The 15786-nt window shown below is 50.6% G+C and overlaps 1 protein-coding gene across 19 annotated transcripts in view; it reads right to left on the bottom strand.

Moving 5' to 3' along the window:
• The window catches only part of LOC144821568 (E3 ubiquitin-protein ligase TRIM39-like), a 1056022-nt gene that overhangs the window by 39041 nt on the left and 1001195 nt on the right, over positions 1-15786 (bottom strand). For 17 of the 19 annotated variants that reach the window (XM_078678759.1, XM_078678756.1, XM_078678763.1 and 14 more), the window contains 2 exons: positions 5399-5584; positions 796-939 (listed from right to left, as the gene is read on the bottom strand). In XM_078678759.1, the coding sequence (XP_078534885.1) occupies positions 796-939; positions 5399-5584 (330 nt within the window). The remainder of the gene's footprint in view (positions 1-795; positions 940-5398; positions 5585-15786) is intronic. The other 2 variants (XM_078678771.1, XM_078678774.1) reach the window with 2 other exon arrangements.

Raw genomic sequence — 15786 nt, 5'->3', positions numbered from 1 at the left:
TGCATGGAGGGGGTGAAAGTTATACCTAGATCTGCTTACTATAACTGGTGAATTTCTGTGGTTTTTTTTAGTTCAAAATGTTAATGTTGTCACTGACATATTCACCTATTACGTTACTTTAACCGTTGTTTTTTCAGTGAATATATGGATATTTAAATATATATATATATGCATTTGTATGTGTACGTAAATCCTCACGTCTCTGTGTGAGTATGTAAGTATGTATGTGGTTCTGGGTGTCTGCATATGTGTCTGCGCACATGTGGATCTGTGTGTGTGTGTGTGTGTGTGTGTATGTATGTGTGCCTGTGACAGCGTTGATGGCAGAGTGTTTCTCTCTTTGTCTCTCCCCTTCCTCTGCCTTTCTAACTATTCCTTTCTTCTTCTTCAAACACAGAAACCAAACATGTACAGTGTGCTGAACGCACCTGGCCAGCAGGAGTCAAAGCACCAGGTAAACCCATCCACTCTCTCCACTACACCTCACCCCCCTCCCCCGCCCACGTGCTCCGCCTCCATCTTTCGCTGTCTCCTTGGAAGCATAAGTGTGCATTTTCACAAATGGTGTAGGGACAAGTAAACTTGAATTGTTTCCAGATTTTTTATTTTGTTCTGTCCGAGAGCACGGGTGTTTTACACCGTATGAAAGGCAAAGACTTGCAAAACACACATTCAAAATAAAATCAGTGCTCTGTGCAAGTATTGTCATTAAATTGTAAATGTCAAGGTACAATATGTATTTGTATTCAAAAATCAAATGTGCTGGTAGAAAGTTGCAAAGTAAAATGTTCCCACCTTTGTGGAGACACAGAGTCTCTCTCAGATGAGGCTGTAAATCTCTCCAGGAAGAGGAGTCTTCTGTTCCAGGCTCAGTCCTCACCCTGGGGCAGCTCTGTCCAGGGAGACATCCTTGTCTGTCATGGAGGTTGTACTGAGAAACTGGTACAGAGGAGGGAGGGACAGGAGCAGAGAGATGGAGGGAGAGAGAGAGAGGTGCAGAGAGATAGAGGGAGGGGGAGAGACAGGAGCAGAGAGATAGAGGGAGAGAGGGAGAGTGACGGGAGAGACAGGAGCAGAGAGATGGAGGGAGAGAGACAGGTACAGAGAGATAGAGGGAGGGGGAGAGACAGGTACAGAGAGATAGAGGGAGGGGGAGAGACAGGTACAGAGAGATAGAGGGAGGGGGAGAGACAGGTACAGAGAGATGGAGGGAGGGAGGAGGGAGTGACAGGTACAGAGAGATAGAGGGAGGGAGGAGGGAGTGACAGGAGCAGAGAGATAGAGGGATGGAGAGAGACAGGTACAGAGAGATAGAGGAAGGGAGGGGCGAGAGACAGGTACAGACAGATCGAGGGAGGGAGCGAGACAGGTACAAAGAGATAGAGGGAGGGAGGAGGGAGAGACAGGTACAGAGAGATAGAGGGAGAGAGAGAGACAGGTACAGAGAGATGGAGGGAGAGAGACAGGTACAGAGAGATAGAGGAAGGGACGAGGGAGTGACAGGAGCAGAGAGATGGAGGGAGGGAGAGAGAGAGAGGGAGGGAGGAGGGAGAGACAGGTACAGAGAGATAGAGGGAGGGAGGAGGGAGAGAGAGGTACAGAGAGATAGAGGGAGGGGGAGAGACAGGTACAGAGAGATAGAGGGAGGGAGGAGGGTGAGACAGGAGCAGAGAGATAGAGGGATGGAGAGAGACAGGTACAGACAGATCGAGGGAGGGAGCGAGACAGGTACAAAGAGATAGAGGGAGGGAGGAGGGAGAGACGGGTACAGAGAGATGGAGAGAGGGAGGAGGGAGAGACAGGTACGGAGAAAGAGAGGAAGGGAGTTGGGAGCAACAGGTACAGAGAGATAGAAGGAGGGAATAGGGCAAGACAGGTATAGAGAGGTAGAGGGAGGGGGAGGGAGAGGCAGGAACAGAGAGGTGGAGGAAGGGAGGGAGGAGAGAAAAGTACAGAGAGATAGAGTGAGGGAGGAGGGAGAGATGGGTACAGAGAGATAGAGGGAGGGAAGAGGGCAAAACAGGTAGAGAGAGAGAGGGGGAGGGGGAGAGAAAGACAGGTACAGAGAGGTAGAGAAAGTGTGGAGTGAGGGACAGACACAAAGGGATGGAAGAAGGGAGGAAGGAGAGAAAAGTACAGAGAGATATAGAGAAGCAGAGGGAGTAACAGGTACAGAGAGATAGAGGCAGGGAGGAGGGAGAGACAGGTAAAGAGAGATAGAGGCAGGGAGGAGGGGGAGACAGGTAAAGAGAGATAGAGGAAGGGAGGGGAGAGAGACAGGTAAAGAGAGATAGAGGCAGGGAGGAGGGGGAGACAGGTAAAGAGAGATAGAGGAAGGGAGGAGGGGGAGACAGGCAAAGAGAGATAGAGGCAGGGAGGAGGGAGAGACAGGTAAAGAGAGATAGAGGAAGGGAGGGGAGAGAGACAGGTAAAGAGAGATAGAGGCAGGGAGGAGGGGGAGACAGGTAAAGAGAGATAGAGGAAGGGAGGGGAGAGAGACAGGTAAAGAGAGATAGAGGCAGGGAGGAGGGGGAGACAGGTAAAGAGAGATAGAGGAAGGGAGGAGGGGGAGACAGGTAAAGAGAGATAGAGGAAGGGAGGGGAGAGAGACAGGTAAAGAGAGATAGAGGCAGGGAGGAGGGAGAGACAGGTAAAGAGAGATAGAGGCAGGGAGGAGGGAGAAACAGGTAAAGAGAGATAGAGGCAGGGAGGAGGGAGAGACAGGTAAAGAGAGATAGTGGCAGGGAGGAGGGGGAGACAGGCAATGAGAGATAGAGGCAGGGAGGAGGGAGAGACAGGTAAAGAGAGATAGAGGCAGGGAGGAGGGGGAGACAGGTAAAGAGAGATAGAGGAAGGGAGGGGAGAGAGACAGGTAAAGAGAGATAGAGGCAGGGAGGAGGGGGAGACAGGTAAAGAGAGATAGAGGAAGGGAGGAGGGGGAGACAGGCAAAGAGAGATAGAGGCAGGGAGGAGGGAGAGACAGGTAAAGAGAGATAGAGGAAGGGAGGGGAGAGAGACAGGTAAAGAGAGATAGAGGCAGGGAGGAGGGGGAGAGACAGGTAAAGAGAGATAGAGGAAGGGAGGGGAGAGAGACAGGTAAAGAGAGATAGAGGCAGGGAGGAGGGGGAGACAGGTAAAGAGAGATAGAGGAAGGGAGGAGGGGGAGACAGGCAAAGAGAGATAGAGGCAGGGAGGAGGGAGAGACAGGTAAAGAGAGATAGAGGCAGGGAGGAGGGAGAGACAGGTAAAGAGCGATAGAGGAAGGGAGGAGGGAGAGACAGGTAAAGAGAGATAGAGGCAGGGAGGAGGGGGAGACAGGTAAAGAGAGATAGAGGAAGGGAGGGGAGAGAGACAGGTAAAGAGAGATAGAGGCAGGGAGGAGGGGGAGACAGGTAAAGAGAGATAGAGGAAGGGAGGAGGGGGAGACAGGCAAAGAGAGATAGAGGCAGGGAGGAGGGAGAGACAGGTAAAGAGAGATAGAGGAAGGGAGGGGAGAGAGACAGGTAAAGAGAGATAGAGGCAGGGAGGAGGGGGAGACAGGTAAAGAGAGATAGAGGAAGGGAGGGGAGAGAGACAGGTAAAGAGAGATAGAGGCAGGGAGGAGGGGGAGACAGGTAAAGAGAGATAGAGGAAGGGAGGAGGGGGAGACAGGTAAAGAGAGATAGAGGAAGGGAGGGGAGAGAGACAGGTAAAGAGAGATAGAGGCAGGGAGGAGGGAGAGACAGGTAAAGAGAGATAGAGGCAGGGAGGAGGGAGAGACAGGTAAAGAGAGATAGAGGCAGGGAGGAGGGAGAGACAGGTAAAGAGAGATAGTGGCAGGGAGGAGGGAGAGACAGGTAAAGAGAGATAGAGGCAGGGAGGAGGGGGAGACAGGCAATGAGAGATAGAGGCAGGGAGGAGGGAGAGACAGGTAAAGAGAGATAGAGTGAGGGAGGAGGGAGAGACAGGTACAGAGAGATAGAGAGAGGGAGAGAGACAGGTAAAGAGAGATAGAGGCAGGGAGGAGGGAGAGACAGGTAAAGAGAGATAGTGGCAGGGAGGAGGGGGAGACAGGCAATGAGAGATAGAGGCAGGGAGGAGGGAGAGACAGGTAAAGAGAGATAGAGGAAGGGAGGGGAGAGAGACAGGTAAAGAGAGATAGAGGCAGGGAGGAGGGGGAGACAGGTAAAGAGAGACAGAGGAAGGGAGGGGAGAGAGACAGGTAAAGAGAGATAGAGGCAGGGAGGAGGGGGAGACAGGTAAAGAGAGATAGAGGCAGGGAGGAGGGGGAGGCAGGTACAGAGAGATAGAGGCAGGGAGGAGGGGGAGACAGGTAAAGAGAGATAGAGGCAGGGAGGAGGGGGAGGCAGGTACAGAGAGATAGAGGCAGGGAGGAGGGGGAGACAGGTAAAGAGAGATAGAGGCAGGGAGGAGGAGAGACAGGTACAGAGAGATAGAGGAAGGGAGGGAGGAGAGACAGGTACAGAGAGATAGAGGGAGGAGGGAGGGCGAGACAGGTACAGAGAGATAGAGGCAGGGAGGAGGGAGAGACAGGTACAGAGAGATAGAGGAAGGGAGGGAGGAGAGACAGGTACAGAGAGATAGAGGGAGGAGGGAGGGCGAGACAGGTACAGAGAGATAGAGGCAGGGAGGAGGGGGAGACAGGTAAAGAGAGATAGAGGAAGGGAGGGGAGAGAGACAGGTAAAGAGAGATAGTGGAAGGGAGGGAGGAGAGACAGGTAAAGAGAGATAGAGGCAGGGAGGAGGGGGAGGCAGGTACAGAGAGATAGAGGCAGGGAGGAGGGGGAGACAGGTAAAGAGAGATAGAGGCAGGGAGGAGGGGGAGGCAGGTACAGAGAGATAGAGGCAGGGAGGAGGGGGAGACAGGTAAAGAGAGATAGAGGCAGGGAGGAGGGAGAGACAGGTACAGAGAGATAGAGGAAGGGAGGGAGGAGAGACAGGTACAGAGAGATAGAGGGAGGAGGGAGGGCGAGACAGGTACAGAGAGATAGAGGCAGGGAGGAGGGGGAGACAGGTAAAGATAGATAGAGGCAGGGAGGAGGGGGAGACAGGTAAAGAGAGATAGAGGCAGGGAGGAGGGAGAGACAGGTACAGAGAGATAGAGAGAGGGAGAGAGACAGGTACAGAGAGATAGCGTTAGTAAATTAGCACCCAAAGAGATGACCTTTTTGTAAATGACATTTTGGACACGATATTAAAGTCAGACATTGTTTTGGTCTGCATTTACCACCACTGCCCAAGTCTAAATCATCCCTGCGTCTTCACCCCCCGCCCTGACTTTCAGCATCCACCCTCCCACAGTGACGCTCACTGGCAAGGCTGAACCCACACACAAGAAGGCCAGTCCATGACGTCATGGACCACAACACACTGAAACAAGGGGGTTAAAGCTGTTTACCTTGAGAGGGACACAGAGACAGAGCATGTTGAAACAGAATGAAAACCCTTTCACCTGGATGGAGGCAGAGAGAGGTTTTCAGAAGAGAGACTGGTGCATTCTGGGAAGACCCGGGACCACCTGCTGCCTCTTCCCGGGGACCAGCACAGCTTTGCGCCCGGGGGCTGTAGAAGATGTGTCTCTCCACTGCAGGGGGGGAGAAGCAGGAGAGAGGGGAGGGGGAGAGGGGGGAGAGAGAGAGAGGGGGGAGAGAGGGAGAGAGCGAGAGAGGGAGAGGAGGGAGAGAGGGAGAGGAGGGAGAGAGGGAGAGAGGGAGGGGGAGAGAGAGAGGAAGGGAGGGGGAGAGGGAGAGAGGGAGGGAGGGAGGGAGGGAGAGAGAGGGAGAGAGGGAGAAGAGGGAGGGAGAGAGAAAGGGAGAGAGGGGGAGAGGGAGGGAGACAGAGAGGGAGAGAGGGAGAGAGGGGAGGTGGAGAGGAGGGAGGGAGAGGGAGGGAGACAGAGAGGGAGGGAGACAGAGAGGGAGGGAGAGAGAGAGGGGGGGAGAGAGGGAGAGAGGGAGGAGAGAGGGGGAGAGGGGGGAGAGGAGGGAGAGAGGGAGGGAGACAGAGAGGGAGAGAGGGAGAGAGGGGAGGTGGAGAGGAGGGAGGGAGAGGGAGGGAGACAGAGAGGGAGGGAGAGAGAGGAGGGAGACAGAGAGGGAGGGAGGGAGGGAGGGAGGGAGGGCGAGAGGGGGAGAGGAAGGGAGACAGAGAGGGAGGGAGAGAGGAGGGAGAGAGGGAGAGAGGAGAGGTGGAGAGTGGGGAGAGAGGGAGAGGGGGGAGAGAGGGAAAGAGGGGGGAAGAGAGAGAGAGGGAGAGAGAGAGAGAGGGGGGAGAGAGGGAGAGAGGGGGGAGAGGAGGGAGAGAGGGAGGGAGACAGAGAGGGAGAGAGGGAGAGAGGGGAGGTGGAGAGGAGGGAGGGAGAGGGAGGGAGACAGAGAGGGAGGGAGACAGAGAGGGGGGAGAGGAAGGGAGACAGAGAGAGGAGAGAGGGAGGGAGAGAGGAGAGGTGGAGAGGAGGGAGAGAGGGAGAGAGGGAGGGAGAGAGGAGGGAGAGAGGGAGAGAGGAGAGGTGGAGAGTGGGGAGAGAGGGAGAGGTGGAGAGGGGGGAGAGAGGGAAAGAGGGGGGAAGAGAGAGAGAGGGAGAGAGAGAGGGGGGGGGAGAGAGGGAGAGAGGGAGGAGAGAGGGGGGAGAGGAGGGAGAGAGGGAGGGAGACAGAGAGGGAGAGAGGGAGAGAGGGGAGGTGGAGAGGAGGGAGGGAGAGGGAGGGAGACAGAGAGGGAGGGAGACAGAGAGGGAGGGAGAGAGAGGAGGGAGACAGAGAGGGAGGGAGACAAAGAGAGGGAGAGAGGAGGGAGAGAGAGAGGGAGGGAGGGAGGGAGGGAGGGAGGGCGAGAGGGGGAGAGGAAGGGAGACAGAGAGAGGAGAGAGGGAGGGAGAGAGGAGAGGTGGAGAGGAGGGAGAGAGGGAGAGAGGGAGGGAGAGAGGAGGGAGAGAGGTGGAGAGTGGGGAGAGAGGGAGAGGTGGAGAGGGGGGAGAGAGGGAAAGAGGGGGGAAGAGAGAGAGAGGGAGAGAGAGAGAGAGAGAGAGAGAGAGGAGGGAGAGAGGGACGGAGAGGAGGGAGGGAGAGAGAGAGGGAGAGAGGGAGGGAGAGAGAGAGAGGGAGAGGTGGAGAGGAGGGAGAGGGGGGAGAGGGAGGGAGATAGAGAGGGAGGGAGAGAGGGAGAGAAAGAAACAGAGAGAGGGAGAGAGAGAGAGGAGGGAGAGAAAACAAAGAGGAGAGATCACGTGAGGAAGGATGGGGTGAATTTCATTTCCAGTCCAAACTGCAGGCCCTAACTGTCTACCAATTACAATAACCAAGCACTTCTTCAGCACTTTCCACCCTCAAGTAGAGCAGTAACATGGACTTAGGCTAGTTTAGCCTTTCTTATCCATCACAAGATGCACAATTCTGTATTTCTGGATGTAGCTGCCTTCCTCTGCTTTTTAAAACTGAAGTGAAACATTTGTTGGTGATAATCACAGATAAGTAAGTCGAGCTGCGCCAGTACTCGTGCTCAGATATATACACACCGCCTCTATCATAGCCCATCTCCCCTTCCTCGCGCCTAATGCACAGAAGTGCGGCCAGAGGTTTGCTGTGGGCGGAGCATCTGTTGCCTCCATTGACAGACACTTTCTTGTGATGGCCCCCTGGGCATGGGGCATCAGAGGGCGGGCATTAGACTGGCTGCACCATCAAGGGGGGCAGAGTAATGCCCCCTGTGTTTTCCCAACCTGGCAGTGAGGAACAGAAGAAAACAATAATGTCCCCCACACTCTGCGAGAAAACTCCCAAGGCGTGGGGGTCTTTAGTTTTGGGGTTTTCAAAAACAAACTCCCACTTTTGGAGTTTGTTTTTGAAAAACAAATTAATTTTAACGTTTGTGGACAGCGGTTCAGTCCAACAGCAGCTTTCCATCACCCGTGTGACCTTGAATGGAAAGGCTGTGACGCTGGACTGCTGGCCGGGGGTCATCTCTGAATCTGACAGACAGGAGTCTATCAGGACGGCGGATGGATTGTGCTCCTCCATTCTGTTGGACAGAATCCTGACCTTTGAACGTTAAATTAGAAGATGGTTTGCTCTTGTCCGGTAAGGGGTAGGGAAAGCCTCCAAAACTGGTGGGGTGAAGGGGCTTTTCCAAGGGGAAACCAATGCTTTAAAAGGATTCCTACATAGTGGTCTGTTTGTCTCCTAGGCACCTAGAGATCCCCTTGGGGATGATTTGTGCGCCATATAAATATAAATAATAAAAGAAAATTAAAGCGAGACCCACTGGTCCCATGCCAGGTGATATTTCTATCCAGAATTGTATGCTCTGTACAATTACTCATGCTGAAATCCCTTTCCGCGGTCGTAATTCAAAATTGACAAAACATTTCCAGGAGTACTGTTGGAAAGTGTTGAGAATTTGTAAAACGTGTGAATCTGCCCCAATGAAGGGTGTAGAGCTGTAGACAAGATCATAAGAATCTGAAAAACAACCAGAATCAATGACAATCTAGATCCTAGGTGCCTGTGTGCGTACTGTCCCTTGAAAGGTGCTGTCCACAGGGCGGGCTTTCTGGAAGACGCAGGATTCACTGTGCGGGGGGTGCCTAGAGGTCCCTAGGATTCCTACTCCCCCTTCCAAGGGCACTCCTGTGGGCACAGTGACTGCGCTCCGCCTCTTTGTACCAAGTTTGTAATACTGCACAGTCTCCGAGAAACAGGGACATTTGTATTAACATTTCACGCAACGCAGCGCAGTGCGGCGCAGCGCGGCAAGTGAGGTTGCTGCTCTGCACTGCATGAAGTGCAGAACGGTGCTATATTTTCAAAGCTATGGCGCAGTTCTCGAGTACTGGGGTATCTTTCATAGATTCACATGCTTGAATCATTCCCCATCGTCGAAGTGCGAGTCCCACGGTACATAAAAAGCATTAAAGTTAATAGAGAAAAAACATTCACTTTAATATCTCATCCTAGTCATTAGGAATGGTCCAAACTCCAGCCAGTCAGACAACAGCACCCCATAGAACCCTCTCCTCAGATTTTCTACTGCAAGTCGTATGAAGTGAGTCTCCCTGAGCTCTGCTCAGTACTTTCTCTTTGGCCTACAACATTTTCTCTCATCTTCAGATCAGCATGTCTTCTTCAAAGAGACCTCTTTTCAGGCATTGTGACTCTTGTGGGAAACTCAGACTTCATTCGGGTGATCCCCAAAAGAAGTGTACCTACTGCCTTCACCCTGATCATCAGGTGAGAGACTGTAAAATGTACAGAACTTTCTCTCAAAAGACTCTGAGAAATAGAGAAGGATGTCTTCTGTGGCTACAGAAGTTAAAAACTAAGGACAATCCTCTGTCTGTTGAGGACAGTGATACTTCCCTCAAAACTACTGCTTTTGAAAAGAGGGCATGTGAGGCAGAGTTGGTGCCCCCTAAAGCTGTTACGGTGCTGAAGAAACATCACCACACTTTAAAATCTTATGACCAGCCTTTTTCTTCTTCCTCTTCTTCTAAAAAGGATTCAGCTTATCACAAGGGCCAATCTGTGCCCTTTACTCCTTCTACAGCCTCTAAAATAAAAACCAACATCTAGGTCACTACCAGAGATGGTTCCGTCTCCTCAAAAAGAAGCTCCGTCAACGAAGATCAGAAGCATCATACCACTGATGAAGAGAGAGAGGAGGGCAAACTGGACGAGGTATCACTGCTTAACGAGTGGGACGGCTACCAAATACAAACACCCTCTCCTTCCACCCTACCTCTGGTAGATTTGCCACCCGAAGATATAGGGGGTTTTCATACTCTTATGGAGAGAGCGGGAAAAAGGCTTCAGTTTCCCATGGTAACAAAACAAGCTGATTGTTTTCTTTACGATTTTAAGGAACAGACCAAAAGACAGATTCACTCAATACCCATAGAGGATTTTATATAGGAGGAAGTCCTAAATGTAATATGAACACCAGCCTCAATTCCAGCAGTCTTACCTAATTTGGAGAAAAAGTTTAAGGCGCTGGACAACTCGTTTGCCTGCTTTATAGGACAACCTAAGCCGGATTCGGTAGATTCACAAGCTGCTCAACGTCATGCCAGAAATCCTGCTTCTACCAGTCTGCTCATCCTGATAGAGACGGAAGACGTCTTGATTCTATTGGAAAAAAACTCTCTACCATGGCAGCAACCACTGTTAGAGCGGCCAACTCTCTTGCTATTCTGAGCAGGTACGACCGCCAAATATGGTCAGACATTATGCCTTTTATTGAAAGGTTGCGGAGGACTCGAATGCTGAGGCAAAGAGAATTCTTCAGGAGGGAGAAAGGATCTCTGCTGTGATTATTGACTGCGCTGTGGATGTTTCATCAACAGGTTTCCGTCGATCGGCTGGGGTGGGGATCCTGATATGACGGGGCTGGTTAAGAGCTACTTCTTTACGACACAAATCATCGATATGCCTTAGGATGTTGAACTCTTATTTGGACACCACATTGACGAAGCACTACAAACTTTTAAAAAGGATACAGATACTGCAAAGGCTCTAGGCACAATGCAGTTCAAGAGGCAGCCTTTTTGTGGAGCCAGAGGACATGGCTCGTCCTCCTTTCGGGGAGGTTAAAATCAATACAAACAGTACCAACCGTATCAAGGTCAATCTCGATATTCATCATCATCACAACAACAGCAGTCCTACAAGCAACCTCCTGCAGGTTCCTACAAGCACTATAGAGGCAAGACTGCCTTTAGAGGCAGAGAGAACACTATGAAACAGTGACAAACCCCCAGTGCCAGCCACAGTTCCCACCTATCCTAGCAAACTTGGTGGAAGAATTCCCTTATTCCTCCCGAATGGTCAACAATAACAACAGAAAGATGGGTTTTAGATATAGCCACCCCTAGGTCCTCCTCCCTCTCATCTAAACAAACTGTTGTCTCAGATAAAGATAATGTTGCACAAAAGAGCTATCGAAGTGGTACTGGGTGTACTGCGAGGAACAGAATTTATTGAAGGTTTTTCCTCATAAGAAAGAAATCAGGAGAATGGCGTCCCATCTTGGACCTTGGTTGCCTCAACAAATTCCTGAGTAAGCAAACCTTTCATATGTTATCTTTTCACGAGGTCCTTCAATTAGTAAATTAAGAAGATTACATAACTACCTTAGACCTTCAGGGCGCTTATTTTCATTTCCCCATATTCCCCGAGCACAGGAATGTATTATGCTTCAGAGTGGCTATCTTGGATTATAAATTCCGAGTTTTACCATTCGGCCTTCATTCAGGGCCCCAAGTGCTCATCAAGATCCTGGCATCTGTGGCGGCTCGCCTACGACAGGTAGGGATTTTAATCGATTGTCTCATAAAAGCGAAATCCTTGGTAGTGGCAAACAATCATACTCAGAGATGACTCTCTCTCTTCCAGTACTTGGGTCTCTCCATCAACCTTCCAAAGTCTCGGAAAAATTCCCTCAAGAGTCAGAACTTTTTTAGGAGCAACCTTGGACACTCCCCAGGCGAAGGCCTTCACCTTGCAGTGTTGTATAGCGTTTTAGATTCCGAATGAATTTTCCCGATTCATACCTTTATATAAGTACAATTTGTGTTGCCCTTATATAGGCATATAAATCAAGCCCTTATTTAGGCGTGGCCCATGCTACCCAAATACAGGCATGGCTACTTCCATCCGTTCACCAAACGTCACAACGATTTCTTGGAAAACCAGACTCTTAAGCAGAAGTGACTTCCCCTAGCCTGGATATTGATTTCTCCAGGAACTCATTTATTATGCATGAACATCTATTCCTTAGGGGTTCATTCATGACGTTCACATACCCGACTTTACGTCAAAGGTGGTATTCCTAAACACCTTGAAGGTATAAATATACCTTCACTTGCTATTGCAAAGCACGGTGTGGTTCGGTACAGTTCGACTACTTACTTGCCCGACGCAGCTCGCTACAGCAAGTGCCAAAGGAAGCCGACTCTCCAGCTGACGCACAGATCGGAAGCTGTCCTCCTCTGCTGAGATTCCAGCTCCAGTGTTTCTGACTCCCCTTGCGGGGTGTTGGGAAATCGAGTCCGAGACAGAGATACCAAACCTCCTTCATTCTAAGGTATGGAGTTGATTAGAACCTAGAGAAACCTTTGGCAAATTTTTGGCAAAACTAAACCTGTGCTAAAGACCATACTTACTTCTTCCCTCTAGACCTAGGTTAGGTACATTGGGTTAGGCATATTTTACAAGCACCAGTTGAGTATTTTTTGCCTGTGTAATTTATGTATGTATTTTTATATGGCTAGAAACCATACAATGCTATTACATTATTATTTCATATTACTGTTCACGCTGTACGCATTATACTTTGCATTCTGTCTAACGATTGTAGCAGTTCACCTCTCTTGCATGAGAAAGAAGACTGTTCAATAAACCCTTTTTATTGTAACGCCCGTCTCTCTATTTTCTCTGTAACTCTGTGGAAACTAAGCATTCATGATTGACTGAGTAAAATAGTTATCTATTGTTTCCACAACTCAGAAGGTATTTGTTCTAGTCCTAGGGAAACAAAGTTGTCATGTTTATGCGGTTGTCAGGAACTAATCCCTTCTTGTATATTCAAGAAAGTTTCTAGTGACCTCTGAGCTAGCTGGCACTCACTATTAAGTTTAGAATATTCGATAGAGACATACTGACCTCAGTCCAATGTCATATCTATAGGGTATAATATTCCAATGCGCAGAGCCTATTGGGAATATAGGAACTACACTACATGGAGCCCAACATTTGGTAAGGCACTAATTTAACGCTAGATACAAATGTAACTGGATTGGATTGGATTGGATGTGCATTTGTAGAGCGCGAATTGCTGCCCGGAGACGTCCAAGCGCTAGGAATACCATGGCCCCACACAATGGCCCAGGAGGGGGGAGAAGTGGGAGTTAATTAGACTGGATGAAATAAAAAGGTTTTCAGCTGTTTGCGGAAAGCCGTGAGATTGGGGTTGGCTCTGAGGTGCAGCGGAAGGGCGTTCCAGGCCCTGGCGGCATTATAGGAAGACGTCCTGCCTCCGGATCTGGATCTTTTTATTCTGGGAGCCATTGCACGGAAAGTCTGACTAGAGCGTAGGCTTCTGTTGGGCGTGTAGTGGGTAATTAGGTCCCGCGTAATCCTGTGGCCAGTGTTCCAGAAGGCCTGGTGTGCTATGCACATAGCTTTAAACATAACTCTCTGGCGCACCGGTAGCCAGTGGAGGGTTACCAATCCGGCGCTCACTGACTGTCTGCGGGGGTGGTCGAGTAGAATACGTGCTGCGCAGTTCTGGACTATCTGAAGCCTTCTCAGAGTGGATTCAGGGGCGCCAAGGTAGAGTACATTGTTAAAATCAAGGCGTGACTGAATTAGACCTTGTACGGCTGCTTGTTTGGCTTCCAAGGGGAGGAGAGGGAGAATTTTTTTAGCATCCTCATGATGCCAAAGCATGTGGCTGAGAGTTTTGTGGCTTGTACGTTAAAGGACAGGGATCTGTCCAGCCAAACTCCGAGACTCTTGATACTGTTTTTGGGAGTTGGCGGGGGACCCAGACTGGGCGGCCACAGGGAGGCGGGGATGCTGAGGTCTGGGGGGCCTAGGAGCATCAGCTCGGTTTTGTCCCCATTCAGTTTTAAAGACGATAGGGACATCCAGGTCTTCACTTCCTCTAGGCACTCTCTAAGCCCGCCCAGTGCAGATGGGTTGGCTTCCTGCGTCAGGGAGACCACCAGCTGCGTGTCGTCCGCATAGGAGATGATCTTAATCCCAAATGGGCGGACGACATCAGCCAGCGGCCTCATGTACAGGTTAAAAAGTGCAGGGCTTAGAGATGAGCCCTGGGGGACTCCGCATTTCAATGGTCTGCTGGTGGACACAGACTCGCCTTCAAACATGCGGAAGGATCTATCCTCTAAGAAGGACTGGAACCAAGACCAGGCTTTGTCCTTAATCCCGACATGGGACATACGGTGCAGCAGGGTGTCATGGCTAACAGTATCGAAGGCCGCGCTGAGATCAAGGAGGATCACTGCCACTGATCCTCCTTGATGCAGGATTTTTCTAGCTTCCTCTGTAACCATGAGGAGGGCGGTCTCGGTCCCATGTTTCGGTCTAAAGCCCGTCTGGGTGGGGTCCAGTAGGTGGTGATCTTCCAGGAAGGTTATTAGTTGTTGATTTATATATTTCTCCAGGATCTTACTTGCCCATGGGAGCAGGGATATGGGGCGATAGTTACTCAGGTCAGTAGAGTCCAAATTAGGCTTTTTCAATAAGGCTCTGACCATGGCCTTCTTCCATTCGGTCAGGACCGTGCCAGAAGAGATGGAGGCATTTAAAACCTCCCTTATGATGGGCAGGGTGGTCTGCGATGCTGCCATTATTATGTCTGGCGGGGCTGGGTCATCGGGGGATCCGGATTTTACTTTCCGTGCTAAGGGTTCAAGGGTAGCGAGATCCAAAGGAAGGAAGTGAGTCAGCATGGGTAGGTGTTGACTGGAGAGGGAGGTTGTGGGATAGAGAGGAGGGGCTGAGGAAGTGGGGTTTTTCGGGGGAAAGGCAGAGTAGATGGAGCTTATTTTCTGATGAAAGAATTCGGCGACATTATTGCAGTGGGTGGTGGACTTCTCCGCCTGCAAGCTAGGGGGCTGTTTTGTTAATTTTTTAATGATTTAGAAAATTTCCTTGGGTTTAGATTTAGCAAGCAAAATTTTCTCAGAAAAGTATGTGGCCTGGGCCGCTTTTACCAGTGTTTTATATTCACTGATGGCTTCTCGATAAAGGGTTTTGTTGTCTGTGGAGTAATCAGATCGCCAGCGTCTTTCTGATTGCCTGCAGAGTCGTTTCTTGTCCCTAAGATCCTCTGTGTACCACGGGGCAGTTTTGTGGGAGCGTTTGAACGTGATTTTTTTTTTGGGAAGAGCGACGTCTAGAGATTGAGTGATCCAGTTAACATATTCCTGGTTTGCTAGGCCGGGGTTGTCTTTAATCAGGGGTGGATTCTCAGCAAGTTTGCTAGTCCAATTATCAACTGCTAGGTGGGACCAGGCTCTCATGAGTCTCGTGGTAGGTGTTGGTTCAGGGGGTTTAAGCGCAGTCCAGCTGATGGGGATCAGAAAATGGTCCGTCCAGGGCAGGGGGATAGGTGGACTGGTTAGAAGATCAGGGCAGTTGCTGAAAACCGGGTCCAGCAGATGACCCTTAACGTGGGTGGGAGAAATAACCTGTTGGGTAAGTTGCAGAGCTGCTAGATCATCTGCTAAGATCACGGCTATGTGATCTGAGGATGAGTCGAAATGAAAATTAAAATCGCCTAGCAGGGTGAAGTTAGATGTGATATTGAGACGTTCAGCCACGCTTGAGGGTAGACTGACGTGGAACTGCTTCGGGGGGCTGGGGGGGTGGTAGATAAGAGTGCCGGAGAGGCATCTGTTAGGTGAGAGTTCAATGTTAAAGGTAAGGCTTTCACAGTCCGGGATGGTTTCGGGAACCACTCGGCAGTGAAGCTGTTCTTTATGAATTATCGCCAAGCCTCCTCCTCTCCCTTTTGGCCGGTCTTGTCGAGAGATTTGGAAACCTGGTGGGAGGGCGTCTATGACCGCTGGATCAGCGTCAGGGGATAGCCAGGTTTCTGTTAGGAACAATATGTCTGGTGTGTGTTACTCTATTAAAAGCGCAATTTCAGCCCTATGTTTAGGGAGAGAGCGGCAGTTCAATAAGAACATGCGGAAGTCGTGTAGCAGTTCAGTAGTTATTTTGGGTTTGAGGGGGATATGGCATTTGGGACAGGCAGGCGGCAGAG

Source organism: Lissotriton helveticus, chromosome 2_2 (assembly GCF_964261635.1).
Source record: "Lissotriton helveticus chromosome 2_2, aLisHel1.1, whole genome shotgun sequence".
In the NCBI taxonomy this organism is placed as follows: Eukaryota; Metazoa; Chordata; class Amphibia; order Caudata; family Salamandridae; genus Lissotriton; species Lissotriton helveticus.
Note: the sequence above shows the minus strand (reverse complement) of the source record. Positions and strands in the feature narration are given on the sequence as shown.